Source organism: Misgurnus anguillicaudatus, chromosome 18 (assembly GCF_027580225.2).
Source record: "Misgurnus anguillicaudatus chromosome 18, ASM2758022v2, whole genome shotgun sequence".
NCBI classification, from domain to species: Eukaryota; Metazoa; Chordata; class Actinopteri; order Cypriniformes; family Cobitidae; genus Misgurnus; species Misgurnus anguillicaudatus.
Genome location: NC_073354.2, coordinates 2,370,426 through 2,396,064, shown reverse-complemented (window position 1 = coordinate 2,396,064; position 25,639 = coordinate 2,370,426). Strand labels below are relative to the sequence as shown.

Sequence of the window (25,639 nt, the reverse complement as noted above, 5' to 3'; positions counted from 1 at the left end):
ACTTTTTAAATGACAATATCCTGGCCAGTTGTCAATGATATAAGTATTTGAAATGAAAATGATTTCTTAATGTCTAGTGACATATCAGGTCCATTTTATGATTAATTGATATACATTTCTTACATCCTGTTCCTTTAAATGATTATAAATCAATTCTTCTACAATTCTTTTTAGTATATCTGTAATGTACTGTTAAACATTGAAAAATTTAAATGCAAAAAAACATGGTTATTTATTTTCACCAGGGAAAATATGCATTGATTTCATTTTAATGTATTACAAACAAAAACAACAATGCTTCTGACAATAAAATAGATGGTGTTTGGCAGTTTAGTGTGAATTCAGAAACGTTATATTTGAGTAAAAATCTATGACTGAGAGCATTTATATGTAAAAAATATTACAACTTATATATTAAACTTAAACATTTACATTCCTTTGAAGTATAAAAAAGGAAACAGAATTTTGTACATTCAGTATACATCAATATAAGTATCCTTCTTTAAAGTACTACAAAAACATACTGACTTTGTTTATGTAAAATTTAATTGTGCTTTATTACAAAGTGCATTTTTTCAAGAGTGCACTTTAGCATTTTCTCCTAAATGACAATTATGTTGCCTTTAATGTTAGAAAGATTATGTTATACTTTAATGCACTGAAATAAACCAGACAGTGTTGTGTACTTAATCTACAGATAATTTGGAAGCAAAAACTGAGTTTAAACCTCTATGAAGATGAGAGAAAGACCTCTTTCCCCTGTGTAAACATAACAGAAATGTAATGTCAAATACACAAAGGTAAAGCAAAACACAACTTAATGACCTGAAAAACATGTATACCTATTTCTTTCAGCGTTTCTTTAGACTAGATAAGTAAGAAACTACCTGTACAAAATTTAATGTAAACGTAATTAATTTAGTAAATGTGGTACATTTATTGCTGTTTATGCTTAAAATGTTTTCATATGTATTTATTTACATAGTTTTTTTAAATACCTTGTGTTATTTGCTTTTCTTTTTTATTTGCAGTGTAAAAGTTGTGAGGAGAGATCTTTGAGGTGGCGATCTGTGTGAGTTGTTGTAGGGAAAAGGTGTGTTTGGAGAGCAGACAGAGGGAAGCTTTGTATACCTCTCAGACAGGTCAGTTCCTTCTCTATTTCTCCCTCTCCTACTCCAGCCCTATTCCCTCTCTCTCTTCCTCAGCCTTCCCTCTCTCTTTCATTCTAGGTGCACGGAGCTCCTTTGGAAGCCACATATGATGTTATCGCTACCGTTTTGTGTTCTTTTGCTCTTTCTGAGTCAGGTAAGGGCACTATTTCTATTCTCTCGTCAAAATAAATTCAAGAGTAGCCAACAGCATCCTTGTCTGTCTAAGAATTATATCACCTTAACTATCATTCAGAGTACACTACCCTTTGGTTTTACAGGAGCTAGACTAACCAAGCTGACTGCGGTTTCTGTACACTGTAAAAAAAATCCGTATAAATGACAATGTTATTGCAGCTGGGTTGCTGGTAATTTACCGTAGATTTAAATTTATTTTATTTACTGGCAAGAGTTTGTTCAAAGTTAAGTAAATTTTAAATATTAACAAGTCTTTATCTTTACAGAATAAAACTATACAATAACAGCCTCATGCAAAGCATTCTGGGAACCAGAAATCATCATTAGCCTATTTCTGTTTCTTGCTTCAGATTTTGTTTCCCAGAATGTTTTGCTTGATGCTGTTTTTTTAGTTTTACTCTGTAAAGACAAAGACTTGTAAATGTTAAATGTTCATTTAACTTTGAACAAAATGTTGCCAGTAAATAACATACATTTAAATCTACGGTAAATTACCGGCAACCCAGCTGCAATTTCTACGGATGTTTTTTTACAGTAATGTTTTAGATGTTTACTGTAAAATATTACTATACATTTGCAAAATAAAGATTTGAAACTGGTGCATTTTATTACATGGTTTTTTAAAACCACCTATAGTTGAACACTAATTTGTTGTAGCCTTAAGCTAATAAAATGCAGCGTTAGAAGATGTACAAATCAAAACAATAATGACTAATCTTACATTCATTGGATGTGTTCAATGTTTTGACTAAGAATGCTCTTTAATGAAAATGTCCTTCTATCTAATATCACCTGCATTTAAACTAACAATAAAAAATGGCTAATTATGGTCCGTGACTATAATATACAGTAAACGGAAACCACTGGCTATTTAAGAAAAACATACTTTTATATTTTTGGAATTTGCTATTAGGAAACCAACTGCAGAGTTATATTTTTGAAAAGTTCTCACAACAATTTTTTTTAACATTTACCCAATGTAATTACAGAACATTATTTTGTTGACAGGACATAGGCTAGTTAGCAAGTTTAGCCAAATAACAATTTGTGTCAAAAACCCATCAATGGCTGGCTGCACTGGTACCAACACTGTGACATGGACACAGATTTCAACATTTAACACACAAACGACACTTGCATTGGCAATAGGTAAAAAAAACATGCATTAGGCAACTAACAGTGACCACAACAACAAAAAATAAATGAATAAAATCAAGCAAACATAAAAACAGTATAGTATTTAAATAGTAACCGCATATTTTTTGCTGAAATGCTTATACAATTTTGTGCACATACAGTAAGTGTTGCTCTGGGTAAATTTAGGATTGTCGCATACAGATATTTACCTGTAAAAAGATGCAAAAGTGTGTCTGACATTTCTTGTAAATAAGCTTTTTTGTTAGACTCTTAATGGATTCTGCCAACAAACCTGTATTTCTGAATGGCCTGAGGCTGGGATTAAGCGTGTTTGAAGAGAAAGTATTTGATAAACGTATAATATGTGCAAAGAGTATTCAGTTAATATCATTATCTTATTTTTGACGGAAATGGTATTTAGAGGCTTTTGCATCAATTATGCATTTAAGTACTAAGTAATAATGTAACAACATGTACTTACTTACTATAGTGTTGCGTGTAATTATGCATAATGTACTGTAATTACTATAATAATTACATATAACGTGTAACAAAGACATTTGGACATGCTTTGGACAAACAGTTGTTCATCTAATTACAATCAACAAAATAATTTTAGTGTAGACAAAATAACAAATTGACTTTTTTACTTTTCTTGGCAGAATTTTTCTTTATTTGAAAATGCACCGGTCTTTCAGTTGTAAGTCAGTTATTTAAAACCTGTCAGCTGTTAATGCAGGCCAAACTATTCTCCCTGTTCTTAAAATTCTCTCACAAGAATCGACAGCCGGATGACGTCGAAGTACCGCGAGAGAGAGACGAAATTAGACTTCGTATGATTTCTCTAATTGTTCTCGCGGTACTTTGACGTCACCCGGCTGTCGGTTCTTACGCCGCCACATAAAGTCGAACAAGCCTTTCATGAAATGTGATAAACGTTTGTTTTAGTTTTAAATATGAACACACATCGCTACACAGTAAGGCACCACAATCTACTCAATATTTAAAATAATAATATTTATTTAAAATTGTAAAAAGAGATATATTTAAAATTAAGTAGCCTAATTATATTCCCCAATTTTATGCACGGATATGTAAGAGAATAATGACAGCGTTTTTCACAATGTACTCTTTGAAATTAAGTCAGAGAGATGTTGGTTTTGCTGGTTGTTGATGAGTAACAGCTGTGAGTGATCACAATGCGCTTAAGCAGCCACGTGACAGAAAAATAATTGAACAGTGTCCCAATGTCAAGTGAGCCAGAGTCCTTACCAGTGCCCGAACCTGTGTACACGATATACTGATTCACGACCTCGGGAGCTAGGGAACGAATTGAGACACACGGTATATCTCATTATATAGGCTAGATCATCTGTTAAAAAACAGAAAGTGCTCTTTAAAAAAATTTAAAACAGTAAAGGTAATTTATAATATGTATAGTAAATAATATGTTAGTAGATATTTAATCTACGAATGCTCACTTATTTATGTTCTCTTGGGTTAAATGTGCATTTGTTCACCATGTTAAAATAACTTTGTATATGTAAGTAATGTGTGGAGGTGGAATTCACTGTAAACACAGAAGCTCTGTGGCACTATCAAAACATTGCTTTGTTTGTTTTAGTGTACTGAACAGCCTTAAGTTAAACCAAAGGTAGGATTTTAGGGTGGTGCTCTAGGTGTTTTTTAGATGAGGAGAGTGCTGGAAAACATATAATAATAATAAGTTTTAAAATTCTGCTTATTGATTTTCAGAAAAACTAAAACTTGTTGATGTCTTTAGTATTTTACTGTCTCTCACAGTAACACCTCAGAACTATCTGTTGTGTAATGGTTAAAAAAACATTAAGCTCTAAAAATATAATACCAAACTGCTATCAAAGGTATTTGATAAACTTTAACTCAAATCTGTTTGAATCAGTTAGACTCTTGTCCTGAAAGAATAAATGGAAACTGATAGGCACATGTAGTTTTTCTTGGCAAAAACTGAAAAGGATGGAGTGTGCTACTTCAGAAAGCTCCAGTCATAGCACATATATATATATTTGCTGTCTGCACACAGTACATACACTGTCAAGGCATCAGGTTGATGTTTTTCTTCCACATGCTGCTATAACAGTAAAGCAGTCAGTAAAAAAAAATCATATGAAGGAGTTGCTGTTTACCTTCTAAACCAAGCCTGTGGATTTGCTGCTAAACACACAGAAATAGGCACCACAGTATTTAATGAGAGATTAGAGTTAGGGTGAGACGGCAACCCGTTCTTAAATAACATATAGCTCTGTGTTAAACAGCAGAATCATTGCCTATTGGTATACAATCTGTAAAGTTTTAATACAAATGTTTTCTTGCTGTATTCAGGCTGCTGATTCCCAGCAAAAGCATCGAGGAGGGACAGGTGTGGCAGAAAGGAAGCAGTTTTGTAGCTGGCCATGTAAATGTGGTGTCCGACAGCATTGCGCCCCTGGGGTCAGCTCTGTTTTGGATGGCTGTGGGTGCTGCAAAACCTGCGCACGGCAAATTGGGGAACCGTGCAATGAAAGGGACATCTGTGATCCGCACAAAAGTTTATACTGCGACTTTTCCAAAGACAAGCCACGCTATGAAGCTGGTGTCTGTGCTTGTGAGTAAACATTTTATAAAGTACACCTGTTTAGAGGTTACACTCTTTTACAGCGACATAAAACTAATCAGTAGAACAATACACTTAATAGAGCTAACAATATTACTAGGGTGGGTCCCAGAAATATTTCACCCCCCCAAAAAATTAGGTTATTATGTAATTATAAACACAATGCTGTTCCTAGTCTGATATTTTCACATATAACTCATGGTGGAAGTTTATACTGCATCATCATCCCTGTCAAACACTGAAAAGCACTATAAAAATATGTGACCCATGCTGGCAAATCGAGTTTGAATGCACACCGTCTCATTCTGAGCTATACTGCCAAAAAAAGTATAAATGTTGATTTTGGTCGAAATGAAGGCTTTCATAATAATATAAGTACATTAAGTCATCGTCTACAGACTCTAAATAGTCTAAAATGATCTTTATTTGTATGTTTTCTGAGAGATGCGTGTCCATCCACATGCGCGTCTGACATCTTGGCTTCCGTTTTAAAACATGCAGAAATTAAAAAATAAAGTTCAGGACTTGCTTGATGTTAAAAGAGTTATCAAGAGAGATAAAGTTTGTGACCTGATCGATGTTAATAGTGTTATTAAAAGCGTCAAGACTAAAAAAATTTTTTTCCTCGCGCTGACTGACAGATCCAAAGCATGCACACAGACGTGTGTGACCCCGATATATACACACAATTACAGTTTTCAAAATGAAACCATGTGATGAGCCATATGTGAATTCTGGACATGCATGTGAGCTACACGCAAGTTTAGATAATCAGTAATTATAATTATCTGGAATTTAAGGCATGAGACATAAATTCTACTTGATGTTAGTTTTTTTAGGATGAGTGTTATGTTTCTTTAAAAATGTCTCATTTTGTGTGCTATGATAATAAGAAGAATGACATGAATTTGGGAGTGAACAAGTTCTGGAGTTACTGTAGTTCCCACAGTTGAAAGTTTTCAATAAATCGGCCATTAAAATTGGAAAAAAAGTAGAATGAAAGGAAAAAGTGAAAAGTTTTGTTGCAAAACGAGATAAATCCATTTTTAACATTTTTGTCAAAACATGTTTATTATTATGTTATCATGTTATTATTTTGTTTTATGGTGCTACTTAGCTGTATTTTTAAAGTTATGAAGGTTTAAATCAAAACAAACCAACTGCAGCTGAATTGATGTTAATTGGAATGCACAACCAAAAAACGAGATTTCTAAAAAAAAAAAACACGGAGTTATCTCGTTTTGCAACAAAACTCTTCAAGTATTAAACTCAAGACCTGCATGTTTTTTTTTTAGACATGATGGGGGTGGGTTGTGACCTGAATGGGGCTCACTATGACAATGGACAGGCCTTCCAGCCCAACCCACTCTACAAGTGTACTTGCATTGCTGGAGCCATTGGCTGTACCCCTGTTTTCATCGAAAAACCTGCAGGGATGCTGATCAGTAGGCCCAAACATCAGCAGGACACCAACTACATGTCAGGTGAATATGACTGCACAATGAGACATAAAAGGCAACAATAGGGGATTATCATGCTTCTGGGTTTCGTGGGCGGGACTTGTCAACTTTGTGCATGTCCACTTCCGGCGCATGGTTAGGTATCTAACATCCTGTTAGGCAGTGGTGGAATGTAAGTTAGTGAAGTACAAATACTTCATAACTGTATTTAAGTAAATTTTCCATGTATTTGTACTGTACTTATGTAGAATCTATAGTGCATGACTTTTACTTCGTTACATTTTGCAACAAATTATCTGTACTTTTACTTTACTACATTTCTACAACACCATCGTTCCTTTTCGTATCTTTCTCAACAACTTTTTTGTTCAATCTGGACCAGCAGAGCTGGCATTATGATCCCCTGAAAGTGGACGTGCACAAAGATCGCTGAAAGCGGAGGTACTACATATCAACGTGATAATCCCCTATATTACGAAACACGCTGAGCTATGATGTTATTGGTTAATATTTTCCTTGCCAGGCAGCCTTAGTCACATTGGTAGAAAAGTGACTAATGTGAACTGATGACTTATGCACCAGGTAGGTAGAGTAGTAAGATAATATACAAGGTCAGCAGTTTCATGTTAACTTGAAAGGAATTTTATACATCATATCTGTGTGGATTATTCTGAACATTTGAGGTACACATTGTTTGTGATTACAATATCAGATGGGATCTTTCATTGTACATCGATATGACAATGTAAAGTATGCCCTACACGCCATATATAATGAAAATTGCTTGTTGCCAGGCCTCATATGCTTTGCTTGTAGATGCGCTATTGGAATTTAAAATGGTTAAACCAATATACAGGACTCACACTGGGGCACATTCACTATACTGTTGCACCACTTTCATGTGTGATGTTTTAGCAAAACTTCTGCTAAAACATAAGATCTGCAATTCAGTCATGACAACTCTTAAGATTACTTTCAGCACGTTTAAGGAGATAGTATACAGAATAAATGAAAATCATGTCATCATTTACTGTGGAAGTTGTTCCAAATGTTTTTTAATTTCTTTGTTCTGCTGAATGCAAAACAAGATATTTTGAAGATTATTAACATTTTTCATAATATCTTCATTGATGTCTGACCACACTCAGCTAGAGTTGACCCAGCCTTATCAGTTCTGTGTCCAGTATATGCTTTGCATGGTCTTTTCTTGGGTTGAAGTCTTCACAGGGGCTTCACAGTTTCAATATGTGGCACTTCCATGTGACATATTTTCTACATCAACCTCCCTGTATAGAAGAAAGAACACTCTCAGTGCAAACTCCTGAATTGATTAGCTATAAAACTAAGCAACTAAGACTTGGCTTGAGTATTGTAAGGTTGCGAGTTGTGTTGGTGCACCTTGTTCCCAAGCATACTTTCGCTGAGAAGTGGAATGATGGAACAATGTACAACATTCTAACAAGATTTAATGTCTGACTAATCACAAAGTAAAGTGATCTAAATATATTTGTATAAATAGTTATCTTCTTTGGAAGGTGCAAGACCAGAATGTTTGCCCAATCATTGCATTGGGTACTAGTTGGTAGGATGTACTAATTGCCTATCAAACTCTGTATTTTTCTACCTCTGTGCATATACACTCACCTAAAGGATTATTAGAAACACCATACTAATACTGTGTTTGACCCCCTTTTGCCTTCAGAACTGCTTTAATTCTACGTGGCATTGATTCAACAAGGTGCTGAAAGCATTTTTAGAAATGTTGGCCCATATTGATATAATGATGGAGATTTGTGGGATGCACATTCAGGGCACGAAACTCCTGTTCCACCACATCCCAAAGATGCTCTATTGGGTTGAGATCTGGTGACTGTGATGGCCATTTTAGTACAGTGAACTCATTGTCATGTTCAAGAAACCAATTTGAAATGATTTGAGCTTTGTGACATGGTGCATTATCCTGCTGGAAGTAGCCATCAGAGGATGAGTACATGGCACTGATCTGTATAAATGACTGGATTGCGCATGACGTCACAACTGTGAAGCCACCGCGTCGCCATGTTGGTGTACCCAAACATTCTATTAAATCAATGGACGCGATCAGATTTTAATGATAAAACATCACTTTATAGTCTTCGTTTTTATATCTGAAGTTACCCTTTACATTATTACAACACAAACGTCCTAAGCATGTACATAGTTATTTACTGAAAGTTGTACATTTTAGTTTTTAATCAGTTATACATTCATCTTCATTTCAGTATCAGATCAGCAGACAGACCGCAGCATATTTAGTAGTAATGACAAACGTGCTCATTCTGAAATCTAAATAAATAATCATACTTTGTACCGTATGTGCATGCAATAATTCACTGGTTTTATGTTATCTAAACTTACAAGTTACCTAAACTTATTTAGAGAAATAACGCTGACCGTGTAGCTGAATGTCAAAAAAACTTTATTTATACCCGTGTCATTAACAGAACGCAGCAGACACACTTACCTTAACGGTTTTGGTAACACTTTAGTATAGGGACCAATTATCACTTAACTAGTGTCTTATTAGCTTACATATTAGCTCTTTATTAGTGCTTATAAAGGACATAATAATGCCTTTTTCTGCATGACCATATTTTACATCCCTTAACCCAATCCAATACCTAAACCTAACGTCTACAACAACTACCTTATTAGCTATTAATTAGCAGTAAATTGGAAGTTTACTGAGGCAAAAGACATAATTAATAATTAATAAGTGTTCCCCATACTAAAGTGTTACCACAGTTTTTTATAAATCCATTTTCCTGCCCGATTAAAACATAAACATTGCAAATAACACCAGAATTAACAGTTAAGTTACGTACACATATCCTAAAAATAATCTTGCGTGACTGATACGCTGTAAAGCGGGTGAATTTAAAACATGATTTTGAATGGAAGTCAATGACGCCGTCTGCCGGTTGGGTATATCAAGATGGCGTCTCGAACTCTGCGCTGGCTTCACCTCACGCTGTTACGTTAAGCGCTCTATGCGCAATCCAGTCATTTATATAGATCAGTGGTACATGGTGGTCATAAAGGCATGGACATGGTCGGAAACGATGCTCAGATAGGCTGTGGCATTTAAACGACGACCAATTGGCACTAATGGGCCTAAAGTCAGCCAAGAAAACATCCCCAACATTACACCACCAACACCAGCCTGCACAGTGGTAACAAGGCACGATGGATCCATGTTCTCATTCTGTTTATGCCAAATTCTGACTCCACCATCTGAATGTCTCAACAGAAATCGAGACTCATCAGACCAGGCAACATTTTCCAGTCTTCAACTGTCCAATTTTGGTGAGCTCGTGCAAGTTGTTGCCTCTTTTTCCTATTTGTAGTGGAGATGAGTGGTACCCGGTGGGGTCTTCTGCTGTTGTAGCCCATCTGCCTCAAGATTGTGCGTGTTGTGGCTTCACAAATGCTTTGCTGCATACCTTGGATGTAACGAGTGGTTATTTTAGTCAAAGTTGCTATTCTATAAGCTTGAATCAGTCGGCCCATTCTCCTCTGACCTCTAAAATCAACAAGGCATTTTCGCAAAGGGGGCGGCCACATACTGGATGTTTTTCCCTTTTCACACCATTCTTTGTAAACCCTAGAAATGGTTGTTCGTAAAAATCCCAATAACTGAGTAGATTGTGAAATACTCAGACTGGCCCGTCTGGCACCAACAACCATGCCACGCTTAAAATTGCTTAAATCACCTTTCTTTCCGCTATGCAAACTCATTCATTCCCTCTGCTATAAGACTGTTAAATGAGAAACAATAATTACAATTGGATGTTGTATCACACTGCTCTGTTCTGTCACTGGCAGGTGAATGTGTGTGTTGTGTGTGTGTATGATTGTTTTGTATACATTTTAACTTACAAATTTTATATACACATTGTGTGCTAATTGACCTATTGGATGGGTTGGCTGTAAAACTGAATTGCCCCTTGGGGACTAATAAAGATATTTGAATCTTGAATTTTTCCCATTCTGACATTCAGTTTGGAGTTCAGAATATTGTCTTGACCAGGACTAGGGGTGGGCGATATGACCAAAATCTTCTATCATGATAGGATTAATTTTATATCATGATAACGATATGTATCACGGTACAGTTTTTTATGTTTTAATAAGGTTTAAATCTTTAATACCATAGAAATGTTCATAATTCTCACAAAACAACATATACAAGCATAGAAAGAAGATAAAATCAAACAAAACTCAAGCTCTCTGAAGATAAACAGTCAATGATATAAGAATGATAATAAATAATTATGCATATATGTATAGGCCTATATATATTTTTATTTAAGGTAGAAAAGTGATTTAGTCAAGAGTAGTGAGAGATTTTCTCAATGCTGTTTGATAAACACGAGTGACAGACAGGAGCAAAATTAGGTAACTTCCGCTTTAAGAGCAAAGTCCGGACCCTATACTGCATGTTACACATGCGCTTTCTCTTTTAGCTGTTTACTTTCTCTTAAGACCTAACTGGTCATGTATATGAGGATGCTTGCAAAGACGGGGATTTTGACGCGTCTGATGTGTATTTAAGGCCAATAAAGCGGGAAAAATGCTCACGAGCTTAATGAGCAGCTGTTGCGCGACTTGTCCGGTCCTTACACACAGAAAGAACGCACGCATACAGATGTGTTGTCTGTGTTTCAATGGCTTAAAATAACTTGTTTTAAAACTGCAGTCCTTAAATACGTGTACAAACGTTACGTTTTCGCTACAACGCGCACAGGAGCGTGACGTCGGCACATAACCTTGACAGAAACGATAGTCCAAAATCTCTACCGGTTGACAAATTTCTACCGGTTAATGATGTCTACCGGTTTATCGCCCACCCCTAACCAGGACCACACCCATAAATGCATTGAGGCAACTGCCATGTGATTGGTTTATTAGATAATTGCATTAATGGGAAATTTAAAAGGTATTCCGAATAATCCTTTAGGTGAGTGTATTTCCACCCTGCTTGCATAGAGAATTTCTCGCCATCACCCGTTTTGTCACGTCTATGGTTATAATTTTTTTGCTTGGTTAAATAAGTCAGCTGTCCGCTGTTCATCAGATGATCGTAAGGTAAGATGATTTTGTTCATGAGTGCAAAGACCGATCTGACAGAGGACCTAGTAACATTGCCTAAACATTTACAGAACACATGTTCCGTAATCTCTGTGTGAAAAGGGCTTAAGCTTGCTATGGCTAGCCTTTACGAAACTACCTATCCCACCTTAAATGTAAAAGTAGAAGAAGAATGCATTTTAATTGGATACAATCTATCTGAAAAGCCAATCAGCCATGTTGATGTGTAAGCTGACTGGCTGTGAATTGAAAACAGTCTGTGCCTCCAGGGTTTCATGACTGAACCACAGTAGGTCATTTTTGCTATAGTGCAAATTTGCCCCCACTGGAATTAGCCCAGAGTCAGAGGCCTGTGGTGACGGTAGGTTTTGTTTGTTTACTGTGAGATGACATAGTGCTTTGTGACTGTAACACTGAAAGCTTACAGGGATCCTCCTTTAGCCTGGAAGAAGAATTGCTTGGTGCAGACAACCCCCTGGTCAGCCTGTTCACGCACCTGTGGCATCGGCATCTCCGTACGGGTCAACAACGACAACAGCAAGTGTGAGATGAGAAAGGAACGCAGACTCTGTCTACTTCGACCATGTGAAAAGAAAGCTCTGAAAGAGCTAAAGGTAAGACATCCATCCCACTGGTACTGTATATGCCATGCTAGGTACAGAAAATTAGAAAAGAAAATCAAGACTATAAATTAGAAAGTTAAAAGTAGTAGACTGTCACTTTAACACATTATTAGAGTGCAATTATTATTAGAATAATACATAACATGCTATGGCAAAGACCTTATTGTTTACAGCAATTGTATTCACCAAGCTTGAGATAAATAAGTTCAACAATAACTAAAAGTAAACACTGTTAAGTCTTTATTTCCGTTTTGTTTAAAATGAAACAGCATTCATTTAGTTTTCAGGGCCCATTTTGTTACTTATTCTTCAAAAGTGTCATCAGCATTAATTTCTCTCTTTAATTCATAGATGCCAAAAGGAAAGACCTGCAGACCGAAATTCCAGGCCAGCAAAGCCGAGAAGCTGTCTCTCTCTGGCTGCACAAGTGTTAAAAAGTACAAGCCCATGTACTGTGGGATCTGCACAGACAAGCGCTGCTGCATTCCCAATAAATCAAAGATAGTGAGCATAGATTTCCACTGCAAAGGAGGATCCAGTGTACGCTGGAAGATGCAGTGGATCACTTCCTGTGTGTGTCAGAGGAAGTGTAATGAACCGGACGACATGTTCTCAGAGCTACACTTAATATAAAACAGACACACAGCGAGAGGCAATGTGAGGAATGGTTATTATTTAGCTTTACCTAATGTTTGCTATAGCACATGTATACAACAGTTCTTTCTGGTTCGTTTCACTGCTTGTATCATTCCGCCAATTAGTACCGGAGGCTTGTTTAAGCTCTTCAGCGCTCATCCTTATTTTGCCAAGTCAGAGATGTCCTCAGGGCAACTTATTTTTTTGTTAATAAAACCTAAACCCACCCCAAACCCCAACGCTAAACTGAACCCTAAAATTGGAGGGAAATGATGAGTAAAAAAAACAATGGTCTAGAAACTGCTAAACCTGGTTGTGAGCTTAAACTTAAAACAAACTGTAAACATATTTCTGAAATCTGGTTTAGTGAAATGTTGTCCCGGGTCAACATAATGTTGCCCTGAGGACATTTACCACCTGCCAAAATCAGGAGAGTCGCACTTAAGCCGTACGGTGAAATATCTGTGACTGGAAAAGCTGTCAACAGCGAACGGTCACACACGGCACAAACACTCTTTTAAACACATGCTCTTGTTTTAAGTGTCTGTGACATGAATTAACACACAATAAGTACTACAATAAATAAGAACAAATGTATAATCATTAGGGATCGCCAACACCGCTCTCCTCTCTTGTTTTGGCTGTTAAATGACAGTGCTTAATTTTAACCTAGTTAAACAAGGGTTTGCACCCTTTTGATTGTTTTTGATTGAACTACACACTTGTGCTGTTGAACTGTTGTATAAATGTGGTATTGTGTAATATGGCTCTATATTAGCATGGCTATGATTGCCGGTTGTGCCTGGAGGGGATACAGCTACGGCCAAAATCTTGTGAAATATCACCAGATGAGCAAGGTTTTTCATCCTAATCATATCCCCCAAACCCTGCGAGGTTTGGCCGTAGCTGTATACCCTCTAGCAAGAATTGTGATTGCAATGACATGGCTGTGTTTAAGGCAAAGGCAGAGCCATATTGAGCCACATACAACACTTCAACTTGAGCGATATTGCTTTATCATGCTATAAACATACTCTATATACACAACGAGTTTACATTACACATATGTAAATGTGATTGTTTTAAAATGTTTTACTCCTTAAGATGCTATTTTTTGTTTTTGTGAAATTATTTTTACATGTCAAACATTGCATATGGATCATGTATAGACGGTTTCATCGGACGCACGTGATACACGTCTGGATCCGAACTTTACTTCCGGTTTCGTTTTTTTTAATGGTCTGACTAGTTGCTAAACTGATCTCTTGAACAAATGCCTCGTCGAAAATAACAAATGTTTTGGTTTCCTATGTAATCTATGTGTTGTTTTTTCGCTTGTTATATCAAGAACTTTGTTGTTATTTATTCTTAGCGGCGTTTACCGGAAGTTACGTGCGGACCGCGACAGCCGCTTGTTTATGTTGTTACTGCTGAAACGGTCTATACAACATTCTGTTATACGATCTTATTTACAGGACCTAGCATGAGGAACCTGAAACTGGTTCTTACAAAGGATATCCTACAATATTTAATGATCATAATATATGATGAATAATGAATTTCCAATGATCTCTTAGAGTCACTTTACAGTATGTACTGTATAGTTCAGTTAATAACAAAATGAATTTATTTGTAGGCCTACATACTGAACACACTCAGAAAAAAGTACAAAAGCTGTCACTGGGGGTGGTAGACTTTTAAAAAGTACACCTTTGTACCTAAAGGGTGCATATTAGTACCTCAGAGGTGCATATTGGTAGCTTAAAAGTACGTATCTGTACCTAAATGGTACATATTACACTGTAAAAAATTAGCTGTAATTATGCATCTGTTTGCCAGTAACTTACTTTATAAGATAAAGACTGGATGTGTTTCGTGTTCGTTTGACTTTGGACAAGCTGTTGCCAGTAAATGACATAAATGTAAAATCTACAGTAAGTTGCTGGCAACCAGCTGCCAGTAACACTGTAATTTCTACAGAATTTTATTACAGTGTAGGATAGAGGGTATCTTTATTTCTAAAGGGGATCGCACACCGTCCGCGCAGCTCAGCGCCGCTTTAAAAAAAAATCAAACACATGAACTATCAAAACTATGAGTGTACGCACACCGGCCCCGCCTGTCCGCGCTGCCCAGCTGTGCCTGTGACTCAGGAAGTTGCTCAAATTCCTGTCGCGCCACACACATAGTTTAACATTAATTAACATCATATTTGTCCCAAACAATTAACGATTAACATTGGCTGCTAACGTATATTTTGCATTTTCAAGTAGATGCTATCTGCCGAAATAGACGCTATTTAATGTGCACTTCTGGTTTACGATACCTCTGAGTTGTCCTAGACGCTGAGCTGCGTGGCCGGTTTGCGACCCCCTTAACAGTGAAGATTGTTCTGACAGACAAGTATACAAAAAGTAACTGATCTAAAAAACAAAAATATAGTACATTTTAAATTATTTATACTTCTGGTAAAACAGTGTTTCACTGCTGGAGATTTTAAGTTAATGTAAGTAAGTGTTCCTTCTTGGCCATGATATTCTTTTGTATAACCTTCTGTATGGATTCCCACACATAGTAACAGCATTACATTGCTTCACTTTGGCATGAACTGTGTATATTTGGTTATCACTTTTGCACATGATGCCTCATTCGGGAATGGCAGATCGTTTTTCATTAAGACAGCTAATTTAGTCTAGGTCTAGACTTAGGGTGCGTCTCATTTCTCTGTCTTACCCCTTCCCCTTACCCCTTCACCTCGGTTTTGCACAACGGACGCAAACGGTAATCGAGTGGTGTCTCATTTTTTAGACGAACGATCTGTCTTACCCCTTTCCCCTTTACTCTGTTTCGAGGGGCAAGGGGAAGACGAAGACAAAGGGGAAGGGGTAAGACAGAGAAATGAGATTGGCCCTTAAAACTTGTCTGCAAAACTGGGTCTTAAAGGGATTGTTCACCCAAAATAAAAATCATTATGTTGTTTAAAACATGAGTTTATTCTTTTGAACACTTTTTATAACTTTATGGTTACCAAAATGATGGTACTCGTTCACTTGGGTTTAGAACAACATGAGAGTGGGTAAATGACAGAATTTTCATTTTTGGGTGAACTATCCCTTTAAACATACAGCATTTGATTGGTAGTGGTTGCTGATTAAATGTATTGCTGGCCATAGGGTTGTCCCTGCCGGATGCCCATACAGTGCGTTGACATGAGAATCACAAATAGGATGTATTGCTAGTAAAAATAAGATATCAGATTTGATAAGACAAAAACATTTTCAATATTTTGCAGTGTTCTTACCCTAACTTAAACAAAATGATACATCCCTTTCTTTTTTCAGTGTGTGCGCTTCATCTTTGTGCGGCGCGTCGTGAATGTGTTAGCATTTAGTCTAGACCATTCATTCCTATGGCTCCAAATAGGGATGAATTTAGAAGCAACCAAACACTTCCATGTTTTCCCTATTTAAAGACTATTACATGAGTAGTTACACAAGAAAGTATGACTAAATGCGAACACATTCGCGGCGCGCTGTACATAGATGAAGTGTTTTCAGATGAAGAAGACAAAAAGTAGATCAACTTCTAACTCAATGGGAACACGGTACCAAAAACAAGAGGTGACAACAGAGAAGCCACAATCTCTTTTAGAGTTTAAGCGAGACAAAGAGACAGTTGGCATTAATCTATAACAGTGTTTTTTTTTTACTTTTTGGCATGTGCCTCCCCTTGTGTAGGCTGCCTCCCATCGCAGCCCCCACAAAGAAAATTCCTGACATAAATACAATTAATGTATTTTATAAAATATCATAAAGCTGGGGACTTGTTTGTATTATTTAATATGTTTTGTTTAATTTAAATTCTAAGTTTGAAATTGTTTTGTTCATAAATTTTTTATTTGGGGGACCATAAAGGGATACACCCTATATCAACGAAAGCAATCGTCACACTGCAGAAGTGGAATTTGCCATGAATTTTTTTGTAATTTTAAAATGCATAAAGTATATGAATGATAAAATTACAAAGTTTGACTGATGTCTCTTCATTTACGAACAACATCAAAAGTGTCTTAAAATGGAAATGGGTAAAAGCAGCATATCTGAGGTTATAAATATATCAAAACAAGCACTCCTTAAATCAGAAACGAAAACTTTCTGAGAAAGTTGGCGCAGATACATCATTTACCTTGCTAAGAAGATTGTTACGTGTCATAAGCAAAAACAATGATACCCAACTTCAGCATATACAGAGAAAATCAAATAGGACGGAGAAATTATGTCTGATGAGTCTTAGAAACACAAAGAAGAAGAGGAGGAACTTGCCAGTAAGACCAAATTACGTATTTCTGGTAACACTTGACAATAAGGTTGTATTAGTAAACATTAGTAAATGCATTCACTAACATGAAGAAATATTGTTTTTCAGGATGTATTCATTCTTGTTAATGTAAGTTCATCTCTAAACAGTTATTCATGTTAGTTTATGGTGTGTTAATTAATGTTAACAGTTACAGCGCTTGATGTTATAAATGCATTAGAAAATTAATCAATGCTGTAGAAGTTTTGTTCATTGTTAGCTAATGCATAAACTAATTGTTAACAAATACAAACTTTTTAAAGTGTTACCATATTTCCTTCAGATATACCGCAGGAGACATTTTACATCACAAACATACTGACTGTTAAAGTCATTTCATAGAATTGCTTCCAAACACATTTTAAATGTTAGATGTTACAATAATATGATAATGTATATACATTTTTTAAATATGAAATTTATAAATAAATACAGAAACATTTGTTCACGTTGCCTAGCACACACATACACACATTCATGTGGCGATGGAGAGTCTGGGGGCGTTGGGCATAAGAGGGCTTTCCAGGTGTGTGTAGTCCTCTATAAGAGTTGAGAGACATGACAATGCCTCACTAAATCCAGCTGACTCCATGCCATCCACTGCTAGATAATGATGCAGGTGAGCCTAGGGGAAACACAACAAATGCCATCAGAATATAGCTGCTTCTTTGTTCAAGTCTACTAAGATTTAAACTGTTTAGGGACATACCTTTTTGCGGTAGAGCTTCAGAAAACGCTCCCTTAGCTCACCAAAGGTGGACTTGATACAAGTGTTGTTGGCCAATGTCAGAAGAGAGTGTGTGTGACCCACAGGAGGGACAGAACACAGGCTAGTCTTCCAGCCCTCCTGATTCCATGGGACAAATGGTAGGGTGGGCTTTAGACTAAGATAAACAAAGAAATTATGATGTTATTCCGATCTTTGATGACATCTCTTTTTTGTCCATTTTTGCCTTTATTTGAGAATGATTAAGGAGAGGACAGGAAAGTACAGGGAGGAGAGAGAGGTAATGAATCAGCAAATGACCACGAGCCGGGAATCAAACTCGGGTCGCCAAAGTGCGAAAGCACCACACGACGGAGCGCTGCTCACTACATCATCGGCTCCGACTAATCTTTGACAAAATTTAACTCACTGAAAAGATCATGGATTAGCTTCCTCATCAGGCCCAAAAACCAGTGACACTTTGGGGTCCTGAAAATGATGACAACGGCACCTTGTCGTCTCCATGTAAACTACATGAACGTGAATCTGTGATAACAGTGATGTCATGTGTATGTTTTACTTTAAGTTTACAAAATTTCGGCGCTTCATAATCCCTTGTAGCCTACCTCATCGTCCATCTCAAAGGTATAGCGGAAGATTTTCCCGAATTATTTAAAAGAACCGCCCCTCCACATTTTTTAAAAAAGCACACGCGCAACTCTCTACCTCCTCCCGAGAGGGAACGCCTGTTAAACGCGTGCACGAGACAGAGAGAGAGAGCATGCAGGTAGTTCTTCTCTTCGTTCTGTTTACAAGTTTCTGTCGGCATGTTTACCATGTCTGTGCGGTTCGTGACTTGTGCCAGGACTAGCATCGCTAATCATAGCTTACATCAACTTTTACTAGCAGTGATTTTAAATGGATTTCTCCAAATAGCATGACAAAATGTACCCTTCCAGTAGAAACTTCGCATGGGAAGCCCAACCTGTCCTATTACCTCACGCCAGCGGCCAGCGTGTGAAATAGTCTCCCATAAACACTCTGGTCTTGTTTCTTTCTTCATAATCCTTTCTCTTCTTGTCATACAATTCGTAGACACTTTTTCTCTTGCGACCCTCAGACATTTTGAAATAAACACAGTGAGAACGCGAGTTTCAATGAATGGTTGAAACCGTATGGCACAACACACACATACACGTGAAAGTGCGCATGTGCAGAAAGCAAACATAGGGACGAGCACGTACGACGGTTATACGTCAACATATCATCAGAATGATTGACATCTGGGATGACCAATAATATAGGTGATCCACCCGGAAAACGAAACTCTTCCGCTATACCTTTAACTACTCTATGCTTTCGTCATCTTGATTGTTTGTATTCATCGCTCTGTAAAAGAATGCATATGTGCGCAGGTGTGTAGTGTCTTTACAAAGAAAGGGGCCACACAGAATGCGCTTTTAACGGTTAAAAACGTGAGGCGGATCAAGGATTGAAGCGTGAAGGCTTTGGTTTACTGTCATATTAGCAGAAAGTTTAAAAAGAGGACGCTTGCTTTGACCTTGATCGAGGATGAGAGGTGCACAAACATACAGGAGACAGTAGCTGCGTTTACATGGACAATTTTAATCGGTTTAAATGAAACCGAGATGAAAATGCTCCATGTAAACACCTTAATCGGTTTGAAAGGGGTTGTTTATAACTTTTGTAATCTGCTCAAAAGGACATGTAAACTGTAAAATGATAACTAAAACTGAGGCATTTAAAAATAAATAGTAAAATAATAAAAATTCACATGTGCAATGACATAGAATTGGTATAATGATATATGATGTAAAGAACACTTTGAGCTTGTGTTGTTGGTGAAGGAAAATGATAAATGGTGTCCAACATTTCCTTTACAAATAAACATCTGAAAAGTGTGGCGTGCACTAGCACCCAGCCCCATTGAATCAATACTTTAAAGAACCACCTTTCTCTGCAATTCCAGCTTCAAGTCTTTTGGGGTATGTCTCTGCCAGCTTAGCACATCTACAGAGTGAAATTTATGCCCATTCTGCTTTGCAAAATAGCTCAAGCTCAGTCAGATTGGATGGCAAGCGTCTGTGAACAGCCATCTTCAAGTCTCGTCACAGATTCTCAATTGGATTCAGGTCTGGACTTTGATTGGGCCATTCTAACACATGAATATGCTTTGATCTAAACCACTCCATTCTAGCTCTGGCTGTTTAGGGTCATTGTCTTGCTGGAAGGTGAGTCCTGCACAGGTCCATTTTTGAAAACCCGCTCCCGCCCATACCGCAAAGTTCAGCACCAGATCCGACCCATCACCCGTGATAATATAAAAATGAAATCCGCACCGGCCTGGACCCATTAATATTTGATCAGTTACCCGACCCGTACCCACACACGCATAAATCACACACGCTAAAATCATTCTAATTAAAGTGCTTTATTTTTTATCTCGTCACTCTCTCAACATCACAACAGCGTCATGAATGGGCTAACGAAACAGGCTAAAGTGCGCTTTTTTGCGCCATTCAAGTAGCCTACCATCAACACAAATGGAACCTGATAACTATACACAAATAAACCTAATGAAAAAGAACAAGAAAAAATACGACCTACCTACATAACCCCTGCTGTGCTTCTAAGTCTCGTCTCGAAATGCTTTCTAACAGAAGACGTTCCCAGCTTCCGGCTATCAACGGCAAAACTTTATGCAACACTAGGCTACGAAAAGCATCAACAAAGTTCGTGCACTGTCGCAGTGGTGGGGATGTGTCAAATGTCATATGTAGCTTGTGTAATGGTAATTTAGACATACAAATATTGCACATATTTTCATTCACGCTACTACCCGCTTGCACAGAGTTAATTTTCCGCCTGCATCCCTGCCCTTGAATTTTAGGAATGTCACAATCCACCCGTTTTAGACACTTTTATGCGGGTATCTGCGACCCGTTGCAGACTCTAACAGGTTTTCATCTAAGATTTCCATGTATTTGGCTCCATCCATCTTCCCATCAACTCTGACCAGCTTCCCTGTCCCTGCTGAAGAAAAGTATCCCCACAGCACGATGCTGCCACCACCATGTTTTACGGTGGGAATGGTGTGTTCAGGTTGATGTGCAGTGCTTATGTTTCCGTCACACATAACATTTTGAATTTAGGCCAAAAAGTTTAATTTTGGTCTCATCTGACCAAAGCACCTTTATCCACATGCTTGCTGTGTCCCCCACATGACGGGATTTCTTATGGCTTTCTTTCTTTTTGCAACTCTTCCATAAAGACCAGATTTGTAGAGTGCATGACTAATAGTTGTCCTGGACAGATTCTCCCACCTGAGCTGTGGATCTCTGCAGCTCCTCCAGAGTTACAATGGGCCTCTTCTCTGATAAATGCTCTCCTTGCACGGCCTGTCAGTTTAGGTGGACGACCATGTCTTGGTAGGCTCGCAGTTGTGCCATACTATTTCCACTTCCGGATGATGGATTGTACAGTGCTCCGTGAGATGTTCAAGGCTTGGGATATTAATTTATAACCTAACCCTGCTTTAAACTTCTCCACAACTTTATCCCTGACCTGTCTGGTGTGTTCTTTGGTCTTCATGATGCTGTTTGTTGACTAATGTTCTCTAACACACTTCTGAGGGCTTCACAGAACAGCTGTATTTATATTGAGATTAAATTACACACAGGTGCACTCTACTTATTAATTAAGTGACTTCTGAAGGCAGTTGGTTTTACAGGATTTTCGTTAGGGGCTGAGTAAAGGGGGCTGAATACAAATGCACGCCACACCCCTCAGATGTTTATCTGCAAAAAATAATTTGACACCATTTATCATTTTCATTCCACTTCACAATTATATGACACTTTGTTTCGGTCTATTTCATAAAATCCCAATGAAATTATTTTTTTCTTTATGGTTGAATCCGATCACACAAGTGTTTATGTAAACGCTATGATCGAAATTATCAATCAGAATGATTTAGGGCTGCCCTCGACCAAAGATTTTCCTAGTCGACTAGTAGTCGTTCATTTTCACTATTAGTCTACTAGTCGCACGTTTATGATATTAATTTATTATTTAAAAGTATATATGCATCTGATAATGGTTTGAGTTTCAGGTATAAGAAAGAACGTTATTTTTACATAACATTTCTAATATTGTTTACATTACAGTGACAGTAAGCGCTCAGGTGGCCCAGCGATTTAAATATTTTATAAATGCATCTGCAAAGTATTGCATTTGTTACAATATACAGCTTACGCTCTTTTCAAATGGAATTAGTATAACCTTGTGACCTCTTGTCATTTGTTATAATTGGAGGTTGTCTGTGATCTTAATTTCATGCTAATCAGCCATGTCTGTAATTTAAAAGCGAAAATGAATGAAGTGAATGACATCTAGTAGCTTTTTCTCTCGGAGTTGACTTTTTCAACCTCAGGCACTAAGAGCATTTGTAAAAAACGTGTGGTGCCGTATGTGGCAAAAACGTAGACATAGCCTATAACAGGTATTTGTATTAAAACCCTCAAATGCCCATGTAACAAGGCATGTCTTGCATTCAAAAACAAATGAAGGGAGTGTAAGAAAACAGAACTATGGTGCAAGTGTATGATGCCTGTATACATAAACCAACAATTAAAGCAAGCAAAGTGTGAGATGTGAGACTTATATACAGTGGGGCAAAAAAGTATCCAGTCAGCCACCAATTGTGCAAGTTCTCCCACCCAAAAAGACGAGAGAGGCCTGCAATTTTCATCATAGGCACACCTCAACCATGAGAGACAAAATGAGAAAAATCCAGAAAATCACATTGTCTGATTTTTTTATAATTTATTTGCAAATTATGGTGGAAAATAAGTATTTGGTTGATAACAAAAGTTCATGTCAATACTTTGTTATGTACTCTTTGTTGGCAATGACAGAGATCAAACGTTTTCTGTAAGTCTACAAGGTTTTTACACACTGTTGCTGGTAGTTTGGCCCATTCCTCCATGCACATTTCCTCTAGAGCAGTGATGTTTTGGGGCTGTTGCTGGGCAACACGGATTTTCAACTCCCTCCAAAGATTTTCTATGGGGTTGAGATCTGGAGACTGGCTAGGCCACTCCAGGACGTTGAAATGCTTCTTACAAAGCCACTCCTTCGTTGCACGGGCGGTAGGTTTGGTGTCCTTGTCATGCTGAAAGACCCAGCCACGTTTCATCTTCAATGCCCTTGCTGACGAAAGGAGTTTTTCACTCAAAATTTTACGATGCACGGCCCCATTCATTCTTTCCTTTACAAGGATTAGTCGTACTGGTCCCCTGGCAGAAAAACAGCCCCAAAGCATGATGTTTCCACCCCCATGCTTCACAGTAGGTATGGTGTTCTTTGGATGCAACTCAGCATCTTTCTCCTCCAAACACAAGAAGTTGAGTTTCTACCAAAAAGTTCTATTTTGGTTTCATCTGACCATATGACATTCTCCCAATCCTCTTCTGGATCATCAAAATGCCCTCTAGAGAACTTCAGATGGGTCCGGACATGTACTGGCTTAAGCAGGGGACACGTCTGGCACTGCAGGATTTGAGTCCCTGGCTGCATAGTGTGTTACTGATGGTAGCCTTTGTTACTTTGGTCACAGTTCTCTGCAAGTCCTTCTCTAGGTCCCCCCATGTAGTTCTGGGATTTTTGCTTACCATTCTTGTGATCATTTTGACCCCACGGGGTAAGATCTTGCGTGGAGCCCCAGAATGAGGGAGATTATCAGTGGTGTTGTATGTCTTCCATTTTTTAATAATTGCTCCCACAGTTGATTTCTTCACACCAAGCTGCTTACCTATTGCAGATTCAGTCTTCCCAGTCTGGTGCAGGCCTACAATTTTGTTTCTGGTGTCCTTTGACAGCTCTTTGGTCTTGGCCATAGTTGAGTTTGGAGTCTGACTGTTTGAGGTTGTGGACAGGTGTCTTTTATACTGATAACAAGTTCAAACAGGTGCCATTAATACAGGTAACAAGTGGAGGACAGAGGATCCTCTTAAAGAAGTTACAGGTCTGTGAAAACCAGAAATCTTGCTTTTTTGTAGTTGACCAAATACTTATTTTCCACCATTAGTTGCAAATAAATTCTTTAAAAATCAGACAATGTGATTTTTCTGGATTTTTTTTCTCATTTTGTCTCTCATAGTTGAAGTGTACCTAAGATGAAAATTACAGGCCTCTCTCATCTTTTCAAGTGGGAGAACCTGCACAATTGGTGGCTGACTAAATACTTTTTTGCCCCACTGTATGTGATTGCATCACATGGCAGTAGGCCCTAAATAAGGGGTGTCCAATCCTGCTCCTGGAGGGCCGGTGTCTGTGCAGAGTTTTGCTCCAACCCTAATCAAACACACCTGATCCCGCTAATCAAGGTCTACAGGACACCGGCACTCCAGGACTGAGTTTGGACACCCATGCCCTAAGTCATGAACAGATTTATGAGGTGTTTTGGCTGATACATAATACAGATTATTCAAAATGGCATTATAATTATTTTCAGCAGATGATCCAGAATAAAATAATCCCAACTACTGCACAACATTGTGTAGAGAATATAAAAAAGGAAGAACTGACAAACCGCTCAATGTTCCTGCGCAGGTCAGAGAGCTGAACGTTTCCACGCAACATTAGAGCACAAGCCAGATACAGATTGTGTTTGGGGTCAGCTCTGATCAGCTGATGTTCCTTACTGAATGCATCTGAGAACATCTGATCCAGCCTACAACACAAAGAACAGCAAAAAGATTGGCCCTGTGAACACATTGGGTCATTAGATCAGAAGAGGACAGATCTAAACTAAAGATTTTAATTTTGTTTAAAGTGCACCTATTTCATTGCTAAAAAAACAACGTTATTTTGGGTATTTTATATAATACAATGTGTTCACCTGGTTTATAGTTTAAAGGGGCAGTGAATCAAAAAATCTATTTTAACTTGATATTCTGATATATAAGAGTTCAACTTACTTAAATGAACATCCTGCAAGCTTCAGAACTGAAAATGTCCACTTTACTAAAATGTAACAGTTTTTGGCATCAAGCCAAGAAAACGGTTGATTCAAGAATGTGCTGAAATGTGACGTCAGATTAGAATTTAAACACCTCCTCCATACAATGACCACTTTTGTAGCCCCGCCCACAGCTTCGCGTGACACGTGTGGGCCAGGGGCAAAGCAAACCATGCAGTGACCCAACAATCAGTAAACATGTCTTTAAAGATTGCCAAATGTAACCAAAATGACTTTTAAATACATTTAAATACATTTCATGAGAGAAATTTTTTTGACGCAGTGATCTGTTGTGATAAAGTAACCATGGAAACTGAGTTTTCGGTTGTAGAAGAATCATCTGGGAAGAACACAGACGCTGGGTAACCTTATCTCGTAGGCTCGGAACATAACATTAGGAATGCGTGGTTAAAGTTTGTTTTTGATAAAGTTCCAGCTCGCGTGTGGAGTGTTTGTTTACTTTGTGTACCGCGGATTCATTTGTAAAGAAGTTGATGCTGGATTTGCAGAGAGACTGTGATTAAAAGCACCACTACTATTGGATCTGACAAAAATGACACAGCAGTAACAT

The 25,639-nt window shown here is 37.7% G+C and overlaps 2 protein-coding genes across 10 annotated transcripts in view; one reads left to right on the top strand and one right to left on the bottom strand.

Annotated features, from left to right (window-relative positions):
• The first annotated feature begins 310 nt into the window (after positions 1 to 310).
• On the top strand, positions 311 to 14,570 carry ccn6 (cellular communication network factor 6). 2 transcript variants are annotated; one of them, XM_073855515.1, is made up of 6 exons: positions 311 to 1,142; positions 1,230 to 1,305; positions 4,845 to 5,106; positions 6,411 to 6,599; positions 12,126 to 12,319; positions 12,680 to 14,570. In XM_073855515.1, exons 2-6 carry the CDS (start codon positions 1,258 to 1,260, stop codon positions 12,959 to 12,961), a joined length of 975 nt encoding a protein of 324 aa, XP_073711616.1. In that variant the 5' UTR covers positions 311 to 1,142; positions 1,230 to 1,257; the 3' UTR covers positions 12,962 to 14,570. The 2 variants fall into 2 exon arrangements, with proteins under 2 accessions (XP_073711616.1, XP_073711617.1); XM_073855516.1 differs by having other exon boundaries at positions 311 to 1,305.
• Positions 7,602 to 25,639, bottom strand: part of tube1 (tubulin, epsilon 1) — a 29,096-nt gene continuing 11,058 nt past the window's right edge. For 3 of the 8 annotated variants that reach the window (XM_073855513.1, XM_073855512.1, XM_073855514.1), the window contains exons 10-12: positions 24,640 to 24,780; positions 18,030 to 18,204; positions 16,839 to 17,945 (exon numbers count right to left, since the gene is read on the bottom strand). In XM_073855513.1, the coding sequence (XP_073711614.1) occupies positions 17,796 to 17,945; positions 18,030 to 18,204; positions 24,640 to 24,780 (466 nt within the window). In that variant the 3' untranslated portion in view covers positions 16,839 to 17,795. Of the gene's footprint in view, positions 7,862 to 12,130; positions 12,357 to 16,838; positions 17,946 to 18,029; positions 18,205 to 24,635; positions 24,781 to 25,639 lie in introns of those variants that run through there. The other 5 variants (XR_012358530.1, XR_012358529.1, XR_012358532.1 and 2 more) reach the window with 5 other exon arrangements.

Excerpts from the sequence above, each read along its gene's own strand:
- ccn6 (XM_073855515.1), top strand. The coding sequence starts at position 1,258 with ATGATGTTATCGCTACCGTTTTGTGTTCTTTTGCTCTTTCTGAGTCAG. Across the intron at positions 6,600-12,125 it reads GGACACCAACTACATGTCAG|CTTACAGGGATCCTCCTTTA; the intron begins GTGAATATGACT and ends TAACACTGAAAG. Across the intron at positions 12,320-12,679 it reads AAGCTCTGAAAGAGCTAAAG|ATGCCAAAAGGAAAGACCTG; the intron begins GTAAGACATCCA and ends TTTAATTCATAG.